At 39.6% G+C, this 27,992-nt stretch overlaps 1 protein-coding gene across 5 annotated transcripts in view; it reads left to right on the top strand.

Annotated features, from left to right (window-relative positions):
• Positions 1–27,992, top strand: part of DAAM2 (dishevelled associated activator of morphogenesis 2) — a 204,010-nt gene that overhangs the window by 123,397 nt on the left and 52,621 nt on the right. For all 5 annotated transcript variants that reach the window (XM_010391811.4, XM_010391813.4, XM_010391810.3 and 2 more), the window contains 7 exons: positions 1,917–1,991; positions 8,296–8,390; positions 14,671–15,004; positions 23,055–23,165; positions 24,229–24,332; positions 25,499–25,565; positions 26,478–26,595. In XM_010391811.4, coding sequence (XP_010390113.1) covers positions 1,917–1,991; positions 8,296–8,390; positions 14,671–15,004; positions 23,055–23,165; positions 24,229–24,332; positions 25,499–25,565; positions 26,478–26,595 — 904 coding nt within the window. The remainder of the gene's footprint in view (positions 1–1,916; positions 1,992–8,295; positions 8,391–14,670; positions 15,005–23,054; positions 23,166–24,228; positions 24,333–25,498; positions 25,566–26,477; positions 26,596–27,992) is intronic.

The raw sequence follows: 27,992 nt of genomic DNA, 5'->3' as shown, positions 1-27,992 counted from the left end.
AGAGAGTTGCATACTTCTGTAATGGTCTATTTGACAGAGATATGGGTCTGTCAGATCCCTGCTTATTGTGGCCAGGAAAGGGAAGTAAGAAAAATCAGCAGAACTTCTCAATTAATTTGAGAAACATCACCTTGTTCTTAATTGGACCATCTATTATCATGAGGTGGTGGTACATGGTGTGTGCATAACAATTGTGGATGTAGTTGGTATCTCTTACCACTTTGCCAACCTTTCATACTTTTAATACAGTGCTCTTCTTTATGATGCTTTAATTCTTCTACTCTTCTTAGTTGTTTGGTTGGGTGCAAGGGATTAATAAAGGCTTACGACCTGTACTGTGCAACCTGACACTGACTTGACGTGTCTGCACTGCAGTCCTTCTCTAGATGAGGACAAAGCTGTTTTTTCAGTATCATTAATGGAGATGCTTCTTTAGTTTACATGTTGAAAATCCAGTGGAAGAAAGAGAGGGAAGGATCCGAATCTCAGTCATGACTTTGTTTTTAATTCAAAATAGGAAGATCTTGAGTTGTGCAGAATTGTCGTGTGTTGGTATGTACCCTGGCAGGAAATTGTCAGGTAACAAGGTGTTTTCTGAATGTGGCTCAACAGGAGGCACGTAGAGCTATTTCTCATTTCTAAACCGAACAGTGGTGGAATAGCTGAGGTACTCTGATAGACCTGTTCTTTTAATTTTTTTAAATATATCTTCCAGGGTAGCTTTTCTGGTGTGAGTAAGCTTTTGTGCACAGACAGCATTGTCAAGATCCACACAGTCTCCGTTGGTCATTGTTAGGATGAGTGGTTCAATCTCTTATCATATGCTAGGAGTGTTAATGTTAGTTATTTTTAGTTTATAATGGGAGATGAGGATCCTGGAAGGCAATCCTCATGTTACCAGGGACTCTTACACCTATCTAGAAATAAACAGATTCATTAGAAGGAAATCTAATTTCCTTTGAGCAGTCAAGGAACAAAAAATAATTGGTTCCTTCTTTTAGAAGGTTGATTGAGATTAGCCTACTGAAGATGATTTCAGGTGGATTACATGGGAGGTGAGGAGATAAGAATTACTACTGCTCCTACTGTAATTGAGGGGATGCTGTTGTGCTCCTTTGGATGTTCTGAGATTTTGCTTGTATTTACAGGATATGATAGGATTAGGACAGGATAGAATAGAATATCTCAGTTGGAGGGACCTACAACATTCACCTAGTACAGCTGCCTGACCAATTCAGGACTGATCAAATTAAAGCAGGTTGTTAAGGGCATTGTCCAAATGCCTCTTAAATAATCAGCGGTCTTGGGGCATCAGCCACCTCTCTAGGGTGCCTTTTCCAGTGTTGGACCCTCTTGGTAAAGAAATGCTTCCTAATGTCCAGTCTGGACCCGTTTTCGTTTATCACATCAAAATTATGCAGTCTTTAGCTTCTTTTCAGGTTCCTGTTGTTTTTTTCTCCATAGCAGACGTTAAACCCCTTTGTTGGTGAATTCCACCATCACCATAACAGTAGAGAGACCAAATCATTTATAAGATCTGTCAGTATAAAGATACAAAATGTAAACCTGCTATCTGTAAATGGGCTATCCTTCTACTTCAAACATAATATGTTTAAGGGACTGAGGTTTGCTGCTTAGATGCCAAAGATAACTGTATCTCCATCAAGCTTTATTATTCTGTGTTTAATAATCTGAGCTGAAGGGGATTCTTTTTATCTGACACACCATAGTGACGGTGCTGACTTTACACTTTCAGAAATGTTTGTAATAAATGCCACATGTCTATGTGCATTGTACAAGGATATGGGGGAGATAACGCAATAAAGAGCAGAGCAGTGAAGAATCCCAGGTGGTTCTTGAGTAGCTTTCATCCTGTAAAGTCATCTTGTGTAACCTTGCCTAACTTTCTGTTTCAGGAACAAGAAGATCCTAATAAGCTTGCTACCAGCTGGCCCGACTACTACATTGACCGCATCAATTCCATGGCAGCAGTAAGTTACCTCTCCTGCTACACAGAGAAGATTTCCTAGCATAGGGATGTGTTTCTTTAGGACAAAGTCCTCAAAGGAGAAGAATTTTAGCCCAAAGGCATAACTGATTTAAAATAGGACTTACAAAAGAAGAGTATGGGGATTAAAAAAGAGCTCTGCTCTAGCAGAACAGTAGATTAGAAAGCACTATAAGCATTTCCAGTTTTTATTTCTACAATACTGAGCACTGAAGGCAATCAAATTAGAGTCTGGAATGAAAATTCAAGAGAACATTTGATGATTCAGAAAAGCAGCTATTTTAAAACTAGGTAAAGTTTTATTTTGTTGTATGATTTCAAATTGAATTGTAACCAATCTACAAAATAGCACTTGGGCTCTTGGTTTAGTAGAAGAGTTAAAGAAAAAGTGGTTGTTTATATAAGTTAATATCTGCTTATATAAGAGCATATAAATAAAAGAGTATAAGGCTGTAACACCTTAGACATAAGATACAAGCCAAGAAGTTATTTGAAGAAAACTTTTTTTGATTGTCCTTGTTCAATAGCTGCATAATGTGTCTCTTCCTCTGGAACATCCAGTAGAGCTAGTCACCAGCAGAATCAGAATGTCTGCATATCGTGTTCACTGATCTCCTTTGATATGGTAGATTTTACATTTTGAAATTTGATTATTTTTCTGAATTTGTAGTCAAATTTTTCCTCCAATTACTCATGTGCAGTGTCTACTCAGCTTTAGTTGACGGTTGTGCAAAAATGGTGTTAGAATTCTATCCCTAGTGTCTTAGGTAGCACACCTTGCTTGTTTACTTATGCTTTTATTTTATATTCTAAAGGCTTCTCTGCACCTTTTGTATTGTGGTTATGAGTTATAAAATAATTTCATAAAAATAATGTCTTAATGGATGCTAAATGTGGCAGTAATGGTGTATTTCTCATGGTGAATACGTCTCGCTGAGTAAAACAACCTAAGATTTACAAGCTATAATAACTCACTTAAGAGGATAAAAGAAAAGCTGCTTTCTACTAAGAGCCATGAATAAACAAAACTATCACCTTCCTTCATGCCATATTTTCATGGGGCAGAGTAAGGGAATAGAAAGAATATGGACTTATTTTTAGAAAAGACATTGAGCTTTAGTGACTGGCATGACACTGTGCTTTGATTTCCTGACTGAACAAATTTACTCTACAAGGACCATTAAGGAAAAAAAAATTAGTATGAAACCTTGCAGTGTTACTGAGCCAAATACTTCTGGTAGGATTTGATCCAAGGCCTCTTGAATCTGCTGAAGTTTTTCCATTGATTTCAGTGACTTTTGGGTTAGTCTTTAAATGATCTTGATGTAAACTTGGAGTGAGTATGTATACACCACTGTTGTAAATCTGGAAAAGCTCCATGGAATGAGACTATGTTTTGGCCTATGTTTCTAATTTTAAACATGTTTTAAGAGAACCAATAAACACCAGCCCTGGTAATGCTGTTTGCATGCCTGAATGCCAATGTCTGAATTATTGATAACCTCTTATTTGGCTTCAAGACTTATGATTCGATCTTGTGCTTGAGGTGTTGAGAAGACACACTGGGGTTAAAAACCCTGCTTCTGATTTACCATTTGGTTGCTTCACTTTTCAGCAGGTGAAACTGAGTTGACTTGATTTTGCAGAAATTGTATCAGTGGAAAATGGGAGTAATCCAGCTAAGAACCAGCTCCAACACACTTTGAAAGACATGTTCTGTTCATTGTTATTTAGACCTCTGAGATTTCTAACTTCCAAACAGTTATTTTTTGGGTCCCATATAATTTCAGTTCTAAATTTAGTGGTGGGGTTTTTGAATTTGGTTTTTTTTAAACTGCATCCAAGTGGAGTTGACTTTGAAACCATGAAAGAAAAACATGTTTCATGTTGCTTCCTGACACTGTCTGGTCTATTTCAGTTTGTGTCCCTTGAGCACTATCAGGTATTGTAATATTTTAATTGAAATATAGCAAGAAGTATTGGAGTTGAAATGGTAGTAATAATCACAGAAGTGTTAGTTTAAAATGCCTTAAATCCTGCCTTTAATAAAATTTAATCTTTGCGTCTCCTGTGAATTCATTACTTATGAATTTTTTCACATTTGTACTTCACATCCTTTTTTATGTCCTGTTGTTTAATTATGAAGTTCTTTTCTTATATATATTAGCTTGGCAGATATGTTCCTCCTACTCACTGATTGAGTGGAATGGCACCTTTTTCATGCTGATATCATTAGGTATCTTTCTGTGGATTGCAGCAGTCCAAGGCTCCTGTGCTCAAGGATGACTTTCTCAGAAGCCCTGCTGCAGTGTTACCCACTGTATCTGCCCTTCACAGATTATGTTTGAGAGCAATGTGGTGATTCCTGACATGTTTGACGTTCCCTACTTGTAACCTTAGACCACTATGTTAGGAAGCACTTTAGGTCACAGATTCCTGATCCAGTTCAAAAACCCGTGCATTTTATGCACAGTTCTCTTCCCACAATTGTTTCTGTTGCTGTGACTTCTCAAATTTTTATAGATTTTAAACCAAATTCTCACAAGACCGAATGTCTAAAGCTGTACCTCTTTACTAGTGTGGAGGTCACAGCACGTGGAGGCACTGTCTCAGACTCTAGGTAGCCTGACTGGGAGGAAGGCGCTCAGTAGAACATTGGTACACTCTCTTCTGGACCAGCCCTTGAGACAAAGGGACAGCTGCTAATCATGTTTAATTTAGAAAGCAAAGCCTCCAAATTTGTCCAGTCCTCTGATATCGACATCTATAAATGATACTGGGGATGTGGACAGGGTGCATGCCCACAATAGAGACTGTTTCCATTATCAGTGTCATTGTCATCTGCTGATTCATCAAAACACAGAAGGTTTTATTCTTAAAAATAGAGCAGCTGCCGTGTTAATATCACATGTAAAGAAATGTCCCTGTGCTCCCCCTGCCCTCCTTGCCCCATGACACTGCTTGGCAGTGCAAATGAACACAGCTTGCATTTTCCTGGGGAGGAAAGGTTCTGACAGCATTGTGTTGCTTTTATGATCTTGATTGCGTATGCATTTCCACAGAGAGACTTTCAGGTGAGCAATAGTTGAAGATCCAGCTTTTCTGGAGAGGTGGCTCAGTCAAGGGTGTGAGAGGAGTCAAGATTAATAAATACAACTGTAACCAGGCCCTTTTCCTTGACTCAGAAAGCATTTGTTCAAGGCAGAGCAGCTTCATAAGATGTTAAAAAAATAAATATATATCTTTCAGTAGAACTCAGCAGGTAGATGATAACTCTTTCCTCCAAGTTTGATGACATCTAGGTTACTTTAAACTTACTTGCATAAAAGTTTCAGGGTTTTTTTTTTTTAATTATTTCTATTCATAGTTTATGATTGGTAATTTATTCTAACAATAATTTATTCTGTTAGTTCAGCCTTAATGTAGTTAGAGATGTGGTGTGCCTTGAATTTCAGCTGACTACTATGAGACGTCAGAACATCCAAGTTGCTTTTTCACTGTTCATTCTTTTTGTTTCTTACCTTTTTCATTTCACATGTGTGAGGCTATTAAGTAAAATTAGGTCTGTCATATAGTGTATTGTTGATGCTGGTTTATGCCCTTTTTCTCTTTTTTTCTCTCTCTCTTTTCCCTACATGCTGTCTTCATGGTCCTTATATTTTCCTTCCCACCAGTTTTGGGGAATGATTAGCCATTAGGATAAGGTGTGGGAATAAATCTCTGCTTTTAAAAAACTAAAATATTTCATTTTAAGTGGAGCCAAAATTTCAAAATAATTTCTTACACTACTTGAAGTTTTACATATAAAATTCCACAGGAATGATTGTTTTTACAAATTCTTGAATTTTTTTAACTGGCAAATCAAGTAACTGGATGCTGTACTTTCCCAGGTGATACTCTTGATCTGGAAAACTTCAAATATACAAAATGTGCTTATAAAAAGAGCCCTATATATACACCACCTTTTAGGGACCACAAAAGGACCTGGCACTATTTCGCTTCCCCTTCCTAGTATTTTGGTTAACTGATGGTAACTGTCTGCCTCCTGAGCCCAGCAAACATTAGTCCTCGAGTGCAGTCTGTACTTCAGGGAAGCAATTCATCAGTCAGCCACATGAATGAAATCCAGCCTCAAATAATGACAGTTCCCTCCCCTCTGTCTCCCAGGGACAGTTATGTTTTTTATAACTCTTGCCGAGAAAGACATTTCACAATGCAAACCCAGTCTGTTCTTTAGCGAGGGCATGAGGATTTGAATTCCTGGCCATACACAGGAGTGAGAAATGAAGGGCTCTTGGCTGCCTGCAGCTTTAGAAAAGGGGTTTTCCATAATCACCCTCTGTTGTAAAGGCAGTATTATTTGTATGTGTTTCATTTGGAAATGGGCCTTTTTCACTCTGAACGAAATACTGTTGAGCACCTTCCTACCATCCATTTGCTTTCCCCCCACAACGGCTCAGAGGAGAAATTAAGCCATTGGAGGAATGGGAGCTTTTCAAAGGAGCATTTACGGGCCAAAGGAAAGATGACCAGATGGGCTGTCACCCAAGAAAATACAAATCAAGCCCCAAATCACACCCGAGGACTTTACCATCCATAATGCCTGCTCAGGATTTCTGTTTATTTTTCGAAGAGGGGGATCATATATGGCTTGGCTTAAGCATTTCAATTTACGTTTCTGGCTGTTGGGGGATGCTGGCAAAAGATAAAACATCATCAGCTCATTTTCCATCAGTAGCGCTCTGTCATTCCATTAGGGCAGGAAATAGCTTGCTCTGTTACTGAGTGAATTTGACTTTAGCGTGGATCAGAGAGAGGACCCCTAGAGTTAAACACATCTCCCTGTGCCAGCTGTTCGGCATAAGACAGCAACGGCGTGCAGCCAAATGACCACCCTCAGGATCTGACATGTGTTGGCATCACATGACTTGCAAGAGTAAGCAGTGGGAGCCCTTCCAAGGGAAGTGAGGTGTTGGGCTGGTGGAGAGGATGGAGAAGGTTAAAGGAGGTTCCAGTGAGAGAAAGGTTTACTTTGGTGCTTGCTAAACAGTAAAATAAAGACTGAAATATTTTGCTGTAATGAGCCATAATTGTAGCTACTCAGATTCCACCACAGAGAGGTACAATATCAGATCCCTGATAGATGATACTAGTTTAATTGGTTTATTCAGTTGAGAAGGGGTTCAGAGCTGCTTTCCAGATACCACTGAGTGATATCCACAAGAAGTCCTGCCAAAAAGAGAGTAATTTATCCTCTCATTTTACAGTTTAAGCGACTAAGAAGACATAGCTATAGGCTAAGAATTTCCAGCATTAAATCTTGACTTTTTCAAAAGACACACATGGGACTTGTGAGCCTGAATGATATATGCAAAGGGCACTGAAGAATCTTGCTTCACATGACAAGGTTGCAGTGGTGCTGAGTGTAGATCTGGAACCCTAATTTTCTGATGCACCACTTTTTTGGTGGCTTTGTCTGACTTTGAGAACCATAATTTTTTGTGTGTATTCTACTCATTGTCTCTCACCCTGATTTACAGTGACCCACAGCAGCTTCAGTTCCAGTTGACTGCAAGCTCTAGTAATTGCAAGCTGCATATGGGGAGGGGGGGGTTGGAAATCTAGGCTTCATGTGCTTCAGTTTACTTGAAAAAAAAAGGGATAGGGATTTTATGATACTCCAGCTTTTTGCAGTAAATGTTCCTAATTAGCAAGGGTGAAGTGTGTAGGGAACGCCAGTATCCTAAAACAGGTGATATACTTCGCATGGGGAAGAAAAGTCAAACTTGTATGTACAGAAAATCTAATTCAGGATACTTGCAGGCTTTCTAGTCACTTGAAGAAGATTTTATGCTTTGAAACCTGACACATAAATCTGGTTTGGTTTTCTTTTCCCCCTCCACCCCAAATCCCTCCAGTCATGTCACTCTAATAAAAGATATTGCCTCTCCCTACAAACTTTGCCTCACATATCCATAGATCACCACAGCCAATCGCTGTTCCAAATTAGGTACAGTTTTCTGCGGGCATACTGGCAACTGTGATTTTTGGGGGGTAATCTGAGAACCCGAGTTTAGCCAATGTGGCAAAGTGATATGCTGCTGCCAGTCCACATGAACAGCCTCATCTGGATTCAGTTTTGTAGCTGAGGCACTGCTTTCCTAGTGAGAGGTCAGCAGGCACCCCTGCATGTGTTGATGGGATAGTTGTTTTTCATAATTCCTGGCCTGTCTCTTAGCTTCTACGCAGCTCAGGCTTTCCTAATTGCCACCTTCTTTTCTGACCAGATGCAGACTCTGTATGCTTTCGATGAAGAAGAAACAGAAATGAAAAATAAAATAGTTGAAGACTTGAAGACAGCTCTGCGGACTCAGCCCATGAGGTAATGTTGTTCGCCTTTCATCACAATTCACTGCCTCCCTATGGTCAGATGTGACACTGCTAAGAGTGGCAAGGACACCAACCTCATTGTCTCACCTCACACAAGCCTCTCTGAGGTTTCAGACAATCCTCAGAGAGCCCTATAGTCCCTGGTCTGAGCCTGCCCAGTTGGGAGGGCACACTAATGCTGAAACATGTAGTTTCATGAAAATAAAAGACAAAGTCTACTGTGAAAAATCTGTGGCAGATATTTGCAAACACAGGTAATGACTATGAAGATCAGATTTTAGTCTTCACAACCCCCTGAACATCCCATGTAATTTGATTCACTTTGGGCAAAGTCTCAGCGTCTACTCTGAACTTTGAATTTAAGCTTCCCCTTATCTTTAGTAATGTGAACTGTTTAGTACAAAGCAGCTAATCCATCTGACATCACCTGATTTGGCATTCTTCCCATTCTGTGTTGTAACTGTGGCATAGAAAAATGTAAAGAGACTTTATTGTGTACTGTCTTTGAAGGTAAGGTCATCTTTCTTTTTCTGGGAAAAAAGCTCTGAACAATAGCAAACTAACTAGCATAGAAACCTTTTCAATTTAACACTTAGAAGAGCAGTGTGGAGAAACAAAAACTTTAGTTGATATGATTTCAGGAAACAATAAAAAAAATTCTGGATGTCTTTTATATTGGCCAAATACTTTTGCACCCACTCTATGCTAAAGTCATAGTTTCAGAGAGCTTCAGTAATGCCTAACCAAATATGGTTCTTTTTTTTTGGGGGGGGGGGGGGTTGGATCCTAACCAAACCCAACAAATGAAATAAATAAATAAAAACAATCCAGAAAATCCTCTCAAAGAATTTGCATTGCAGTTACTTTGACTTGAAGTGAAGGTATTTGTGGGACTTCTTGCAGAGCTAAGGGCTGATTGTGCTTCTCTCTTTCATAATCTTTAAAAAATTGATTGCATGCAGCTTCTCTGTTTTTACCTCCTGTTTATTTCCTGTTTGATGGGCTTTAAGAGAGCACAAAATCATATTCTGGTGGTCCTCAGGCATAAAGATTTATCAGGCTTTGATAATTTTACGTGGGGGTAGAGTGAGTGCTTTTAATGTGGAAACAGGGAAGTTGTAGCCTATACTGAGACCTAACCCAAGGGGCAAGTGACTGATCCTGTCTGTCACTGTCCTGTAGCAGAGAGCACAGTAAAGTGCAGCTGCACTCTATGTTAAAATGGAAGCTAAGGCAACTGTCAAGCTCCCAACTCTCATCAGGCTTTTAAACCAAAGTCCTGTGCTGTTGAGACTTGGTATAGCCAAGCTATTACATTAATGTGGAGCTGGTTTGATGCTTACTCTGTGAAGGTGACAGCTTTCACTGAGTGTAGCCACAGCAGCAAGGCCTCTTTGCTTTGTCTAGCTGAAACACTTAGGTGGCCACTACTGGTTGTTCTGCTCTGTCCTTTTGAATAGACAGCTCAAACTCCTTGTTGAGGACAAGGCAATAGAGAAGAGGAAAGCGCAGTGAGCATTGGTGCAAATTCTTTTGCTCAAAGCCTTGCAAGGTTTTTCTTCTCCAACCTGTATTGCATCTGCTGGATCCCCTTGACAACAGCCTGTTGCTTCATCTGTTTGTAATAACCCTGACAAGCACAAGCATCTATGGGCTACCCTATAAAGTCTTCTCTTCTAAATCGCTGGCGATGGTTGTGGGGCTTTTTAAAAAAACAGTTAAGCCAAGCCAAATTTTGGGTTGAGTCCTGTGTCTCAACTAATTTCCAGCCTCTCAATTTGTTAGCTGCCAAATGGGCTGCATGCCAGTGCCTGATCAACAAGCCAATTTCTTCTTGATGGAAAGGTTGCAGTAGAGAGGCCCTCAGCTCCATCAAATCCCTCTCATAAGCAGTATGATACCTAAGCCTTCAAAATACTAGTCTTTCTAGTTTAATTTGGATATCAAATCCTATTTTCTTTGCCACTTCTGTTCATCAGGCCTCTGAAGAAAATAGAGACCTAAATTCACAGAGGATGAACTGTCTGGAATCCCTTTGTGATAGTAGGGTACATGGGGGCTCTGACAGCTTTCTGGTAGGCTCCTCTGCTTGAATTCTCTGATCCAGAGGAAACAAAAGAAGAAAAATACATGCATTTGGCTCTCTGTTTTATTTTACTGTAAACTCTGTCTCTTCTAGTAGATAATGCAGAGTAATTACTAATCTCTGTCTCCATTCCAACCCACCAGTTCTAACTATAAAAAGTAAAGCAGCCCTACCCAAACTTGAGTTTATCTCCTCTTTGTAGAAAACGGGATAGGAGCATCCCTGGGGAAGTTCGTGGTCCCCTTTGAGCAAGTGCACTTTGTTTGGTATTTAGGAGCTGCCCTGAAATAGTAAAGCCAGGTTATGTCCTAGCACAGAGGAACAATCGCAGCCACAGAGAACAAAAACGCCACATCTGCATCTTGTAAAGAAACACATTTTCTCTCAGGTTTGTAAAAACTTAGAACTATAAACAACTGAGATGACAAACTGTTGGACAGAAGCAGTGAGAGAAGAGCTTTTCATTTGGTATTTTAGTGCCCCAGAAATGGAGGTTCAGAAGTGCAGCAAAAGCAAAAACTTAGAAGGGACTGGGAAAAAAATTGCTTTTTGGAGCCCTTGAAAAATACCTCCTGTAGTCCAAATCATCACTAACACCCTTTATTGTGTGTGTTCCTCCTTTTGTTTTATTCAGGTTTACCTCCTGCTGGTTTTTGTTTGATTTAACAATGTTGCATCCAGGTGCATACTGAAGAGGATCATTTATGCAACCAGCAAGCAAAATCCGTTATGCCAGACTTTTCATCTGTTCCGTAGTTATCAGGATTATGTGTGCCCCCTGGTTCAAAAACTAATGCTGCAGGGAAGTGTAGCCTTGCCTGTTAACAGGGTGGGAACATCCTGCTCTCTGCACACTCACAGCATATGATCTTTCTGTCTTTCCTGAGTTGGATCAAGTCTTACAGGGAGGCTGTACCCCCAACACTTGGAATCCATCAGTGGGTCAGTACCTCTTAGGCCACCACATCTGTATTTGGATGAAAGGTTTATTATTAGAGCTAGCTAACTCATTCTGATCAGCGCTCTGTAAAACTTGAAAGGCAAAGAGGTGCCCTGCCTTTTAAAATGTGCTAAACTGGTCAAGTGAGAGTCTGAGGTGAGGTTAGGCTTTAATTTGCTTGTTTAGCACCTATTAAAACACACTCTGCTTTATTTACATTTGAGTATTTGAATGTGCTAGCCAGAATGCATTGGCAAATATGTTTAACTTTACACCTCCCAGTCTAGAACAAGACCTTACTTAGCAGCATAGAGGCTGTGTAGGACGGGAGGTAGTTGCACATGTGTTGTATGCTGTGTGTGAGAAGGTTCTTTACTGGTTTAGGTTGACTTTGCTTTTGCACATACACACACAGGCATCTGCTTAGAGACAGACAGATGCACAAACACCAAACAGTGTGAGGATTGTGGCTCTCGGGCTGTCAGGTAAACTTCCACTTCTTTTTCTAGCCCCTACAGACATTTACTCACACACCTCCCCACACCAAGCAAATCCTCATACTGAGAGTATCTGTTGGGCCAGAAACTGCTTTTGCCTTTTCTTTACCTCCCCCAGCATGGTTTCTGGCTTTTCTAGAGAATAAGGAACTAAGTGTTTAGAAAAAGGAAGATGAAAATCATAATTTGATTCCTGCTTCTGATTGCAGCTGAAATAGAAAGGTACTTGGCTTTGCTTGCTATTGAGTAACACAGCTCACTGTTTGCTCTCTGGGCTAGGAATAGTACAGGAAAGTCCCAACATTGTTTTAAATTATGTCATTAATCAAGTTTTGTGACACACACCACTTTCCAGCGCATGCCCCTTTTTTGGAATGACCTCATCCTAACAGTCCTAGAAAAATTGCTCTGCCAGTGAATTTAGTGAGAGTTTGTATTTAATTGGGACAATGTGACTTTTGTGCGTTTACCATTTTTTTTCACATGGTCATCAGAGCAGGCTAAAATACATGAAGGTTGCAGTGCCTTGTTCGTTTTGTCATACAATCATGTGTTTTATCCAAAAGTGCATTTAGGGGACCTTTGCTCTCCTGCTTCTTAGGATGTTTCCATCAGTATTGCTCTATAACTTCAGAAACATACTCATCTTAAGTCTTCCCTCAGCCTTCGAAGTTAAAGGAATGGGAAAAAAAAATTGTCTCTTTCCCCCAGCCCCCAAAAGACAGAGGGAATAGATAAAGTAGAGAATGGAACTTTGAAGGTAAGGAGGAGAAGGAGAATTTAAAGTAGCCCCTCTATAGTGGAGACAGCAGCAACTCCCCCCTTTAGGCCTGGGGAATTGACCGGAATTCATTGGCATAATTGTTTAGTTACACGCTGAGTTTGTGCTTACTTTGTTTCCAAAAAAATCCTTTGCAGCAACTCTTTTAGCTATGAATGCATTTGTTTAAGTCTTCTTTGTCAAGCTAGCAGCTAAATGCATCGCAGAGACTTAATTAAGTCTGAATCTTTCTGTAATCAGTTGGAATAACAAACTGCTTAGGGTGACTTACCAAATTCCTGGTGCACAATGCCAGTGATGCTCTTGGGCCAGGAGAAAGAGGGGCTTATGCTCCTGTGATTTGTTAGGGTAGAAAAAATGATGCATCCAAAGAATGTGCAATCAGACCTGTGTGAAACTTGGCAGATTGTCTTAGCAGGGTTCAGTTAAACCATGTTTTCATTTTTGGTGTGCACATGTTCCTCTGTGTGCCCTTACTCCGATAGTCACTTTGAAATTCAATTTTGGACAAAACCCAAACCTTAGACTGAAACTTTGAATGCACCAGGCTCTTCCATATTTTTGGTCAAATTGCTGGCCCACATAAGCTGTAAGTTGGCAAATCTATCAGCATAGTGAGTGTAACTTTCAGGTAGACTCTGAAAATTCCTGTGTGGTGTGGAATGTAACCACCAAAAGACCATACATATGTCAAATCCATATTATCCAGAAAAATATAAATATGGCTTGGATTTGACTTGCTGGTACAGGGACATGAATAGAGACGAGTGAAATTTGGTCTTTCAGTATCGTGCTTCCATTATTACTGATTGTAAGTAGCAGCATCTCGTGGACAGAAAAAGAAATATGGTACATTAGGGAAGAGGAGGGGCTCAGTAAAAGCACAATGAGACAGAATTTTGGTATTTTTAGTTTGTTGCACGGGTGGCAATTCTTAGCAACATTTTCAATTGCTTGAAGTGTCTTTCTGTGTTATGCTGTTCAAAGTGTGGCCATGGACAAATCATTGCTGGTGTACATTTTTACAGGCTGAAGATTCAAGTGTGATGCACATGGTTTTGCATTCAGACATTCCAAAAAAAGCGTACCTACCTGAGCAACATGCTAGAGGAGGCACGAAGTAAACAATGCAATCTAGAGAAATTATTTGCAGCCCTTTTCATGTCCTTGAATCCCCATTTTTAATCCTGGGAACTTCAAATGAAACATTGCTAGAATGAACTGAATTTGAACTGACTTGCCTAATTCCATCCTTTTCTACTGATTTGTCTAGAGGGCTGTTTGCATGGTCTAAATTGACACATCTGGATTTTTTAACCCTGCTTTTCAACAAAAACAGAGGGGCTTTACCATTTACAGAAGAACATGTCCCTTTTAAATATAACATATTCCTATACATAAGTCATGGGATTGGAGTGTAAAGGCAGTGTGGCTAATGGAGAGAGTGGGAATGTGTTTGTCAGTGTGCCCAAATCCTGGAGGTGGAACCTACAAGCAGTATTGGCTGAAAGTTAGAGCTAAGCCTAAAAATGGTTTTCAAGATAGTCTGAACTCATAACTGAAAGTGTGGTGAGAAGTCTGTGTGTTGGGTGTGTTAGCATGTGTGTAAGATGGAACAATTAGAAAGGATCCCTTCAGCCTTGAAAATGCAGCAGCTGGTGAGGTGAACCACAGCAGTGTTTGGTGGTAACTGCAACAAAGAACACAGAGACCAAACAGGAGTGTAAGGTGATAGCATATAATTACCCTGAAACTATGTAACACACCATTATTAGCTGGAATGTTTTCCCTCTTTGTTTGTTTGCTTTGTTTTTCTTAAAAACCTGGGAATTGTTCTGTGAATTTAGGCTAAGAACTAGCCAGCTTTTAAAGATCTAGGGTTGAATAATATGATATCTTTTGAATAAATTGCCTTTGGTCTGCTTTCCTTGTTCTTCCTACCTGTTTTTCTGGTTTTTCTCTTTTCAGGTTTGTAACCAGGTTTATTGAGCTGGATGGCCTGAGCTGTTTGCTGAACTTCTTGAAGAGCATGGACTATGAGACCTCAGAGAGCCGCATCCACACATCCGTTATAGGGTGTATCAAGGCACTGATGAACAACTCCCAAGGACGGGCTCATGTCCTGGCCCATCCAGAAAGTATCAACATCATATCCCAGAGCTTACGGACTGAGAACATTAAGACCAAGATTGCCGTGCTGGAGATCCTAGGGGCTGTCTGCTTGGTACCAGATGGTCACAAAAAAGTCTTGCAGGCCATGCTTCACTACCAAGTCTATGCTGCAGAAAGGACAAGATTCCAGGTAAAAGGAGGATACTTTAACAGAAATACCCAGAATGAGGAATCTCTGCCATGAGTGATTTTTACAGTGCATATATTGCAAACTTGCTAAGTATTAAAAAGGCAATATTTATCATTTTGTTTTAGGAAGGGAAATTCCTCAAATAGATTATCACTAGATATATTTATTTATTTATTTGTTTGTTTGTTTATTTATATTTCAAGACCTATTGCTTATCATTAATGCCAACTTAAAATCCTGTCTATTTTGCCTGAAAATGGAGCTTTGCTGGGCTAAATGAAAGATGATAATCTGCTCATACCTTAACTCGATGGCATTTCTGAGGTGGTAATGATTTTTTCTGTCCTAGAAGCTGAAGCCACAGAATTCCAGGAGCCTCTGTCCTGATTTTAAATCCTTAATTTAGTAATAAAACAATTGCGGGTTAAATAATGGAGACAATGAATTAAATGATGTATGTAAATGATGAGGCACTTCACTTGCCACTTAGCAATCAACTTGTGAATCATCATCACTTAGCAACTGTTGGCTCAAATAACTCCCATTCAGACAATAGAAGGGAAATTCATTCTCAGAGACCTTGAAGTAGGTCAGTGACAGGCTTTTATTGTGGATACTACTGGCTGCTTCTATAGCGTTCCTCTTCCCAGTGAACTGAGCACCTTTACAAAAACATTACAGAATCTGTTGCTGTGTGTGAGGCTGTGGCTCCTTAACTTTGGGATAACCTCACCCATTTACTATTCTTTCATAGGTGAAATGATTAGAGTGGTGGTAAACCAACAGGCACTAGATCCCAATGCCTAACAGTCATTATCTCCTACCTCCTTCTCAGCTAATGGATTTTAGGCTGCAATTACTGTTAAAGTGAATGGGGGAACAGTCTGTGCTGATGGCCACTAGCTGCCAATGCTTGTGTTAGAACCAAGTGCACTGTGGGATTCACTGATGTGACTCAGACCTGGGACAGGGATGCAGGAGATCTTGGTTTGGTGTTAACCTATATTTGGCATTGGGAGGTCTGTGCCTCTATGTTCACTGCCCCATTTGCACTGCTTGTCTATTCAGACGTGATGCGTGTCTTCGATACGCAGGTGTGACACGTATGATGTATGGCTCCGGAAGTGAGGGCCTTTCAGCCTCAGTTGGAAGCTCTTGAGCCTATTTCAATAGAGATAATCATAATTACAGTAAAACTTGGTAGGTGAAGAGATTACAGCTGTAGTTGTAAGAATATGTTGCCATTCTTTAGTACAGGAGTAGGATAGGAATGAGCAGTGCAGATGCAGGAAGTAAGCCATGTACATGAGCTATGATGTGGAGGTTAATGGGTACTGCCTGTGGAGGAGAAGGAAAAAAATTAAAGTCAGCTTGTTCTCTAGTAATTAGCTGAAATAAAGAATCCTTCCTGAATTAATATGGCATTCTTTTATACCTGGGAGACAGGTGAGGATAACTTGAGCTGCTTAGCAAAAAGTAGTGGTGACTCACAAGCCTGACTACACTTGTCCTGTGTTAACTTGCCATTACTGGACCAATTGACTCTGCTTAATAAGCTCATGAGGGAGATAGATGCTGAGCTTACCCTAGTTGGATGTTCTCTCTCTCTCTCTCTGTTTCTGTGTTGATTTAAAAGTTACTGAATAACTGAGGTAAGTCATTGCAGGGTAAAATGTCGTAGCTTTTGATGAATCTGGTGGAATGATTTGTGGGTGCTTACCAGTCTCTTACATTCATGAGAAGTACTTTGCATAAATGCTGCTCTTGTCAAAATACTTTTCCATTGGGTTAAAAAAATGAAAGATAAATGGATAGTCTCTCTCTTTTATTTCTTAAGTAAAAAAAAAAGCCTCACCCAATCCCCAAAATGATTTAGCAGAAGGAATGTGTTCCTGTTTGCAATTACTATTACTTGTGTTTAGAGACTGAAATTGGATTTTTCTACTACACTCAGCAATAGCTTGAGTTTAATTTTGAGGAGGTAAGGGTTCATCCAAAGACATTCCTCATGCATCCCCAGTTATTCTTCTAACAGAGAGACTGGGGATTTTTTTAAGTCCTGAAGAAACAAATGTGGTCGTGGTCTTTCTTACCATTTAGAGGAAGTTTCTCTGACACTGTAGCACTTAAAATTAAGAGTGTTACATCTCTTTGCCTCTTGCCCCCCTGCACCTCTGCCTCAGAATGGTCTTGCAGCTTACTGTCAAGAAAAGCATCAGCTGTAACTTGAATATGGGAAGCCATTTTGAAAGAAGGATGAGCTGGCAATGGTTTTTCTATACCTTTCCTGTAAGCATCGAAGATGTGGTGTACAAGGAAAGCCTTTTCTTATCCTTTTTTAATCCTAGTCCTAGTTTGCAAGTATCTGAAGATATCCTTTAGGGGTGAAACTGAACCCTTTGGGGTGAAACTGAATGCTTTGGGGGCTGTGTTTCCTGCAGCTCGAGCAGCTAGCAGCATCATTCAGTGTATTGAAGCGTCCAAAAACGTGGAGCTTGCAGCAAACTTTACACTTTGCAGCTTGACTTTGACCAGCCAGACCAAAACACTGTTATGTTAAAAACTATCCACCACAAGTGGGGAATCTGGCAGAACCAAGAAACAAGAATTCTTTCTGTGAAAGTAATAAAACTGTGAACTAAGCTGTAGGAACAGAAGAAACTATGCAGAGTAGAAATTTATTCCTTTGCCTCTATGGTCCATCATTGCAGACTGATTGTAGCTGGTGGGGGAAGGACAGCTGGGAACTGTAAAGGCACTGCTCAGTCTTTCTCTATATCTAGCTCTGCAAGACAGTGGCTAAAGTAGAGATATAATACAAAAAAAAACAAACATAAAGAGGAAAATAATCTCAAATTTTGGAAATCAACTCAATTCTTGTGAAGTAAAAGTGCAGGGCTTTCTGGAAATTGTACTGAGCTCACTTTTATTGGAATGTCCAACAAAAAACTTACAGGTGATGCTGACCTCAGACAATATCAGTGCCAGTGTTGCTTTTACATAAGTTGCCTTCTAGACAACAGTGGTTGAAAATACTTGCCATCCCATTCAGCCATCTTGCTGTCAGTTTATTCCTCCTCATCTGTGAAAGCTGGCACTTTGTATACTATCTGTTTGAATTTATTTTCAGCTCTTGCAGGTAGCAGTAAACCTAAGTGTCCCACTCTCCCCCATGTCATTTGTAGTGACCAGCACTATGTCCATTGGGGAATCAGGAGGTAAATGTAATAAATATTAATCCAGATCTATGTTTCCTCAAAACCATTTTTTTTCCCTTTTGAAGAGGAATATCATTGTGATGAATAATAATTTGGGGTACATGGTTCTCCTTCCACTCCTTTTTGTAAGAAGAAGGAGAATGATTTACTTACAGCTATCTAAAATTTGAACACCTGAGTAACTTGGTGATGACAACTTTAGATTGGAACACTGATTATATCCAGTTTGCACAAGTGTGGTGGACTGTAAAGATCATGTATTTAGCACAGCAACATAAAACATGGCCTATTTTGTTGAATGTAAGAAGTTATTACTGGTCAGTGTTCTAAACACAACTCCTGCTACCTGGTATAGTTGCCAAAATTTGTCAGAGGACTCAGCAACTAATGAATTAGTGGAGAAGGAAAGCTGTGAATTAAGAGACAGTTCTTACTAAACTTGCATTTACTCTGTCCTGCAATAGCTCCTATTACTTGAATAGAAAACTTACAGTTTTTTACTTGTGTATCTGAAGTCAAAATTCAAATTGCAGTGAGATTCCTGAGCATTATAAATGCTTTTAGTCCCAATTAACTAAATTGCACCAAGTAATACCAGCTGAAGACCATTAATCAAACTCTGCTGAAATATTTCAAAAAGGATGTCTTTGCTTCTTGATGTGTTCTTTCTTTTTTTATTTTATTTTTTGCTGAAGTTAATGGAAAATATATATAGAACTTATATGAATATGAAGAACTATTTCCTTAACAAAAAATTTCATGTTTTACCCTGAATTGAAACTGATGTAAAATATTATTTGTTTCTAAATTGCCAGCATTTTGTCTACTGACTGCAACTGTCAGTCCCTAACTTCAGTTGGGATTGACTTTAAAGCCCTGGGGACATTCTCCAGAACTTACTCTTTTTTGTTAAGGCTCCAGTATTCACCCAATTGCCTTTTTGTACTGCAACTTCACCCTGTCTTTGATATTCAGTGTGTTTATAGGTCTACCAAAATCATCTTTGTCTCAGTATTTCCAAGAAGATTCTATACTTTATGTTTATGTCTCAATTTATATAGTCATTATTCCTATTTTCTGACATTTTCCACATCATCTTGCCTGAGCTTATCCCTTTGCTTGCTTTAATTGTCAACCCTTTTATTATTCCCTTCTGCCTGGAATGATTCTCACTTTAATGTCCAACAGGGCAGTGTGTAGTTCATCTTAAGATATTCCTTGAAAATTATCCTCTTCAGAGTAATACTCCTTCTTTACTCAAATACCACAATAGCATAAGGCCATGCCTTCAATCTCCTCCCTGAGGCAATCTGGAAAACTCTGTTTTCATCCAATTGTTTGAAATATGCTACTTTGCCTACAAATCCTACTCTGTCCCTTAAAGAAGAGAGATGAAAGAAAACACTTGAAATCCAAGCAATAAATCCTCAGAGCAAAAATGTAGAATTAGGAAGATGAGGCCTTGTTGTCCTTGCTGGGATATTTTTCCATGTGATGTATTCAGAATCAGTACTAGTGTAATTCTGTCACTGGCTCACTGTGTGATCATAAAAATGTTCCTTTATCTTGTTGGGTTTTTTTTCTTGTGAAGATGGAGTTTTATAAAATGCTATGAAAACTGAGAAAGAAGAGTCTCTGATTTTAAAGTTTTTCATGTCTGAATTATCCATTTTATGACTGGTTTCCCTTGTGAAAGGGGCACAATCTGTCTCTTCCCTAAGCTGTTGCCTGTCTGATTATTGTTATGCTTGCTGCTTCCCCTCCTTTTTTCTGCGTCATGACATTGAAGCACATTATACTTTTTAACATGCCATGTTTTGAGACAAACTAGTATTGCAAATTCATAATGGTCTCTTGGCCCAAAAAGTTTATCAGGATGTTCCAGTGCTCTTCCAGCATAGCTTGCTATTTAAAACGCTCATCTAGCTGTGGATCCCTGTGAGGAGAAAGAATTTCTCTTTTAGTCTTGAGAGAACCTAGGTTAGATACGGAAAGGAACTGATTTCACGTGCCAATGGAAATATTAACTGGGCTGCTCTGGGCAGAAAACTCTTGTTTTCCTCCTTAATGCTGCTAGAAATTTTGAAGTTTGAGGTGAATGAATAAAGAAAGTTTGATATTGTCAGTTAAAAAGGTGGAGGTCAGGAGCATTCCTTCCAGAGCCCCCTTGCCTGGTTTGTGTTAAACACTGTCAGTACAGACCATAGTTTGTAAGGAGAAATCTGATCAATTTGGAGTTGTAGTAGAGGATCTAACAAGGAACAAGTTAAAAGGCTGTATTCCCCCTTGATTTCCTTCTTCCCTTGAGGGCTCAGCCAAAGCCTTTTGAGGTTTGCTGCAGATTGAATGAAACCCTACTGGTTGTCAGTGAGGAGGAATAATGGGATTAAGTGAGGAAAGTTTTGCTTAAATAGTAGGAAAAACCTTTGTAACCATAAGATCAATTGGGCCACAGAACTGGCTGCCAAGAGGTGTGGTGAAACCTTTTTTCACAGGAAATGTTCAAGTGAAGATTTGAACCTCAGCCATTTGCAAAGAGTTGGAGATATTGGAGTTTGGCCACAGTATGTGGGTGTAGACTCTGACGTTTAGGAATTACAAGAACTTACAGTGTTTCCTTGTCAAGCTGAACAATTACATGAAGATGTGCTGCTCTTCAATTAGATTAGTGCAACAAAGGGGTTTGGGTTTTTTTGCCCTGAATTTGGTTTGCCTCCCATTGCATTCTGCTCGTAGTTCAGTGTTCTAAAATGGGGGATAGAAAACTTTCGGTTTTTTTCTCACAGACGTAAGTCTGTGAGAAAATATGACAGGAATGAAGCCTCTGAAGAAAACCAGCAAAATCATCCTTGGTTTTGATGCTTCTGTAGTGATGGCTAATTCAATTATTCTAAGAAAGCACATGTGCTTTGGATTTCAGTGTCAAAGCTGGTGGTAACAGAATAAAATTCCCTCATTTATTTCACTTCTGCTTGTTTGTCAAGTTGAGCAGTTAGTTTTGTTGGTGAATTTAAAGACTTCTCAAATAGTTTCTGGTTGTCACTGTTAGGATGCTGGATTGAGCTGACCACCAGCCTGGCTCAGTAGGGCATTTCATGTGCTTTTAGGTAAGACTGGTTCCCATTTCTAGCAAAATATTATTTGGTCATAGCACAGTTACTGGGATGTTGGATGAGATCAAAGCTCAAATGCCTGGAATAGGGAAATTTGAAAATTACAGTTGGGAAATGTAGAAGTAGCAAGAGAAAGGAGTTTATGAAATCAAGCTTGTTTGATAATGAACATACTATGCTCATATGTAAAAACAGCTGTCAGTAGCAGTGTATGATAGGTCAAAATATTTTTGCACAAAAACAAGCATGAAGCCAAGAGGTTATTCTTTCCCCTGAAGAATGCACAGGAGGATATTCCTCCTGTTTCTTGAGACGTATTTCCCTGGCTTTCTACAGGAGACAAGATAGACCTGTGAAACTGATGACTAGCAGAGGAAGGATTTTGCTATGAATGAACACTTTCAGTCCCCAGGGACAAAAGACTGACTAGAGGAAAATGAGCTTCCTTATTCAGCACCATAGCTTCAAAATGTTATTTAGATGGTCTGCTGAGCTGAACATTAAAAAGTTATTTTTGTCTTTGTTATCCCTCTATAAAAGGGATATAACATCTTATAACATCTTCCTGGGGAGACTAAACAGAATTCTCTCTTTTTTAGTGTGACAGCAAAACAAATATATGAGTGTGAGGCATTTATTATTAACGCTGGAGTGAAACTCATACAGTTGAACTGGCAGATCTCAAGTGGAATTTGTTACTCTTTCAGTAAGGAAAATCATCCTTGGAATTATGAACTGATCAGAGAAGATCTTGAAGAGAAGATTAATGATGATCAGTACAAAGCTAAAAGTAGAGTTGCTTTCATGGCTAATCAGTTTCTGCATATAACTTCTTTGGTCAATATTCAAGTGGAATTAATCCTAAATAAGGCAAAACCTACCAACGTTATTTGTCTAGTCTTTTTCTCCTTTGTCTCCTGATGTTCACAAGATTATGGTAAAATACCAATATGTATGCAGAAATTAGACCAAAAGCATGCCTGTGCTGAGCACCCCCTGAATGCTAAGTACCTCTGTTAGTTGGTTAACAGGGGGACATGCAGCCTCTGGGGAGAACTTCCAGCAGCCTTTCAATATATAAACAGAGCTTATAATAAAGATGGAGAAAGGCATTTTGCCAGGGCCTGTAGTGGCAGGACAAGGGCTAAAGGGTTTAAACTGTAATAGGCTAGACATAGGTTGGATAAATGGAAGAGGTTTTTTTATGATCAGGGTGGAGATGGTTGGGAACAGGTTGGCCAGAAAAGTTGTAGATGCTTCATCCATGGAAGTTTTCAAGGCCAGGCTGGATGGGGCTTTGAGAAACCTGGTTTGGTGGAAAGATGTCCCTGCCCATGGCGAGGGGGTCAGGACTAGATGATCTTTAAAGGTTATTTTTAACCCAAACCATTCTATGAGTCTTTAACATGGAAAATGGAGCTTAACTGCACTTCCAGTGGAGATGTGTAATTCAACTTTGAGCTTTGGAGCTGTATGCACAGGGGATATTCCTGTGATTTGAAAATCCATAAAAGGAGCTTACCAAGAGGTAATAATTGTCTGCTTCATATTAAATGGTGGTAAGTGAAGGAACAAGGAGAAATCTTTCAAGGTTCAGGCATAGGCTTTATTACTCAAAAGACAGCTCTTTACAATTATCTCCCCCTGTATACAGAAGTGCAATCTATCCTGCAAGGAACTGGCTTATGTCCTCTAACGCTGTTTGCTGTTCTGTTTCAGTCATTGTTAAATGAGCTCGACCGGAGCATGGGGCGATACCGAGATGAAGTAAACCTCAAAACAGCCATCATGTCTTTTATCAACGCTGTCCTGAATGCAGGCGCTGGTGAGGTGAGCCACTGCCCTGGAAATTCCTTCGAAAATGTTACGTTTAAATTAGTTTACCTTGGAAATAGTTAGTAGATTAAGTCACAAATCTTGTGGTAGTGAGTGGATATAGTTAGTGGAAAATAATGCTTAGTTGTTCAGATCAGTCTTACAGTGTGTTCCATATTATTTCATTTCAAGCTTCTTCAATAGAACATAGACTATTTACACTGAAGTGCTTACTTTGGGTTGTTTTTTGGTTGCTTGGTTGGTTTTTTGCTGTTTTGGTTATGGGTTTTTTTTTGTTTGTTTGTTTTAAGAACTGCAGAGCATTTACCTTTTTATTTCAGCCTCTTTGGAAAATATTTTGGTTTACCTTCAGAAATGTTTTGAAATATTAAGTTGTTTTGACTCAAAGCCAAACTCAAAACATTTTAATTTTAAAATATCAAAGGGAGACATTTCAGAAAAAAGCCCCGTTGTTTTACTTTTATTAACAAGGCTTCCTTTTGAGTCTGGAGGATAGTTTAAACTGATTTATTTCATAAAACGTGTTACTTTTGTGACATGGGCTTTTTTGTCTTTTTTGGTTAAACCACAACAGACAACAAGCTCATGAGAGCTGTCTGACAATGTATTTGTCTTTGTCTCTGGGAATCCTGTAACATCCCAGTGAATAGATGTCAGAAGGTCAGAGTATGTGATTTTATGTATATGGTTTTATGACAAATAAACAGAAAAACCAGGAGGAAGACTGCAATACTGTTCATCTGTAACCAGGAGGGGAACCTTTAATGGACTAGCAGGAAAAAAGCCAATAGCTTCTGTTCCTTATGGAACGACATGGACTGTGCTGTCCTTATGACTGCATATGTAAAATTCAGAGTACATACCTGTACTTTTAGGTGAAATGGAGGCAAAGGCATTAATTTCTTTTTTACTTACTTTACTGGAATTAATCATCATGTGAATTTGGTGCCAGGATAGAGAATATTAAAAAGGGAAGAACTGAAGTTTTAAGTAATTTTTTTTAATGTGATTGACAGCTTTTGAAAACAAATAACTTGGTTTCCCCCCATTTTTTAAGGACAATTTGGAGTTCCGATTGCACCTCCGATATGAGTTCCTAATGCTGGGAATTCAACCTGTCATTGACAAGCTCAGAGGACACGAGAATGCCACACTGGACAGGTAAGACTTATTTTTGGACAACAGCTACTGATGAACAGAAAGACTTCTTAGAAACTCTTCTTTATTTGAGACAGCTGTCTCTGTCTCCTCCTGAAACTGACTCCCTAAAAAAAAAAAATTAAAAAAAATATTTGTCCTTAACATCAGCAGATGAGGTAGGAAATATACATACTAAGCTGGCAGAGGCTGTGGCAAAAGATTTCCTCCATTGCAATTCTAAAGCAATTCTAATTGCTTTCTCTTGAAGCAAATCTGGAACAAAAGCATGTCCTGGTTGGAGGGAGGGAAGCCTCCACTGAATTCATTGAGACTGAGTATGCCTCGTCTAAGTGCAGGTTCTGAGTTTCCAAGTTGTATGTCTGCAGTTTGCTGCAGAGCTGGAACCAGAACGTTACTTTTGATCTGCAACATTATAAACAAGAATAAGAGAATCTGTCCTATAGGTAATCTGTATTCCTTTGGACAGCAACCAGGAGCGTTTAGGAGGGGCTTAGGGCACTTTTGGATTTTGGAAGTTAGTCAAGAGAATAACAGAGGTTTGCAAGGATCTCGGATGCCTGGATTACATAGACTCTTGTGTCAGATATATACAGTGCCACAGTCTTTCTCCACATCGTCTGCTGTGCTCCAGTCTCTGTGTAAACCAAGTCCAGATGTTCAAATGTGTCACTCACCAGGTCACCCAGATCCAAACATTGTCATGCTGCTGTGCTTATCAATAGGAATATCTAGAGACTGCTGTGAACTGGTCCACTGAATGCACCTCTGCTCCACTGTTAAGAAGAATCAACTTGTTAATGATCTAATAGATGGCTAGCAAGTATGGTGTGGACTTTTCTGAAATGTGTGATCACTGCAGGCATTGCATTAATCAAAAACATAATGTCCCTTTCCTATTTTATTGGGGTTTTTTGAATCTTACCTCAACACAGTGACTTGGCACAGTTACAGAGCGTGTACACCTCTGCCAGCCTTTTCCTTTGGCCTGTCACTGACCCCCTTGCCTTGCATACCTATGACAGCACTTCATGTAGGAAAGGCTTGCCAACTTCCATATGTTCTAGCTGAACTGAGGTATTGCTGCTTCTATAGTGACACACTTAGTTTCTAAGTCTGAATCATGCAATGAACATTGGCAGATGTTTTGTTTTTCTGTTTCCTCTTAGACATTTAGATTTCTTTGAGATGGTCAGAAATGAAGATGACCTGGAGCTTGCCAAGCGGTTTGACCTGGTAAGTTTTTCTTTGGAGTACCTGAACTTGACAAAGCTGAACTTGCATCCACTCGGGACGCTTGGTGCAAATTTCCTTTGTGCTCCCTAAAACTAACGTTTGACTTTGATGCTGAGAGTAGCCAATGCTCTTGTTTTCACTGTTTCTCATTTAGCAAGTAGGAGATATGTGGTGTGTGAACAATGAAAACAGTGATCACACAAAGGACTTCTGATGAGTGTCTTTGATAAAAACTTCTTTCTTTTGTTTGCCTGAATGTTCAGGAGTGAAGGAGGTTCTCAATCCTGCTCTCAGCTTCTCAGTCCTGATGATCTGGATGCCTTCTAGTTTCAGACATCCCCTTTACAGGACTATGGGTGAAGTTTAGGCTATTTTCTGATACTCTTCCCAAGGTTACATGAAACTCTGATGAAGACTGTTGCCTTGGAGCCTGTGGAGAGGATCAGTATTTTAGAATATATGGATTTCAAAGATGAACATAAAACAAAGACAACCTCTGGCATCAATAAAAAGCTGTAGGGTCCCAAATGGTTTAGTCTCCTCTTTCTTTGTGAACACCTCTTGCTGCACACAGATACAGAACAACTGTCCCTTTCTTTCTTAGCTTCTACTGTTTGTGCCACCAGTTCCTAGGACCCAAATGTTTTGCTTGTTCCAGAACAGCTTCTTGGTGGCTTTGCATGCCTCCTGCCTTTCTAGCCCTTTACTTTGGGGATCTTTTCCATACTGGGTAGGGATGACAAGGTTGGTGTCAAGGACCCTTGTGTCTGTTACTGGAACCTGCAGCTGGACATGGCAGGAGATTTTGCAGAGGTCCAGTTGCTGAAAACTTGCCTGTCTTTGTATTGACTGGACCTTTCACAGTTCAACAGGCTTTCACTGTGGATGGTTTTTCCTCTTCTCTCACTTCAGATCCACATTGATACAAAAAGTGCCTCTCAGATGTTTGAGTTGATCAAGAAGAGATTGAAGCACACAGACGCCTATCCCTATTTGTTATCCATCCTCCAGCACTGCTTGCAGATGCCATGTGAGTACATTTACAGGTTGCCAGAGCAAGGGGCATTGGAGAACTGGGTGAAGCTTTGGTGTATGTACAAGTTCACAGATAGCAGGGCAAACACTGCCCTTGTCTCCCATTCAGTACTTGGCTGTGGCTGATGAACTTGGTATCTTACATTGACTCCATCCAGCAAAATTTTTGTCGCAATACTTAGGGCAGCAGTTAGACCTCTCTGCACTTGCAAATAAAATTAAGTGGCTGAGACATTCCAGCTAGTCACTGACAAAGCTTTTAATGATTTTAAATTTGAAGTTTTAAAAAAGACTCCTTGTGCTGTAGATCAGGGAATTCCCAGAAATAGATAGCATTTTGAATATTAAAAAAAGACACTGAGGATTTTTTCTGGTGAAACAGCACAGTACTGGAAGCTGTTCTGCCACTGGGAAATTCCACAGTAAGTCTTCAGGCTGCTATCTCATGGCAATGCATCAATGGAGAGCTACTAAACTCAAAGTGAAAAATAATATTGGCATTTGTTTCCAAAGGAAGTGATAAGAATCTTCTTGTTAACTGCAATAAAATAATCTAGTTGTGCATCCAGAATGTAACAGCAAGATCACTAAAGAACTGCCTGCCGTCATCCTGTTATGTGTGAGGTGCTGGTCTTCCATTACTTTCATCCATATTTGAGCAGTCAGATTGAGAAGGGAACATGAGGGAGATGTACTATGGTGTGCTTTTCAGAAAGTAATGTGATATGTTCTCAGGCTCTCATTAGATTCAAGTACTGCTGTGCACAAATTCAAACAACACTTTGTCTCAGTGGCCTCTTTGATATTACTCTTTAGAACAGCACTTGAGCTTTACATATTGACTGGGATTTTTGGTGGCAGAAGGACTAAATCCTGTTAGGCCAGGACAGGATTGTACTGGAGCAGTTATAAAGAATCTAAAGATATAGGTCATGTAACTTAGAGAGATGAGGTGAACTTTATGTTGCTCTGGCTCCTCTGTTTTGATATCCATGGGATCAGTCCCTTTCTGTCAGCCCCTTTCAGTCCCCAGTCAATTTCTGTTCTGTATCTCCACACTTTCTGGTCATGTTGTACGAATTTTTCATGCCACTTGAGTTTTACTGACTTGCAGATAACCAAGCATGCAGATAGAACATCTCATTGTTTTTTCAGTGCCCTCAACATGAAGCCCCAGAAAGCACTGAGTATTAATTATCACAAAGGAATCCTTTTTATAGACATTTAAAGTGCAAGTTATAGCTAGCCTGTCAAAAGGGTTGCATAGCCTGAATGTGCAAATCAGGCAGAAAGTTGCCCGTGCCTGTTATGTGCTGTTCCAGTATGCCAAGTGTTTGTCAATAATCTGCTAACAACTGTTCAGAGTTAGTCTTTGTGTTCTGTAATTCATTG

Source organism: Corvus cornix, chromosome 3 (assembly GCF_000738735.6).
Source record: "Corvus cornix cornix isolate S_Up_H32 chromosome 3, ASM73873v5, whole genome shotgun sequence".
NCBI classification, from domain to species: Eukaryota; Metazoa; Chordata; class Aves; order Passeriformes; family Corvidae; genus Corvus; species Corvus cornix.
The sequence above is the reverse complement of the archived record's forward strand: the minus strand, read 5'-3'. Positions and strand labels throughout refer to the sequence as shown.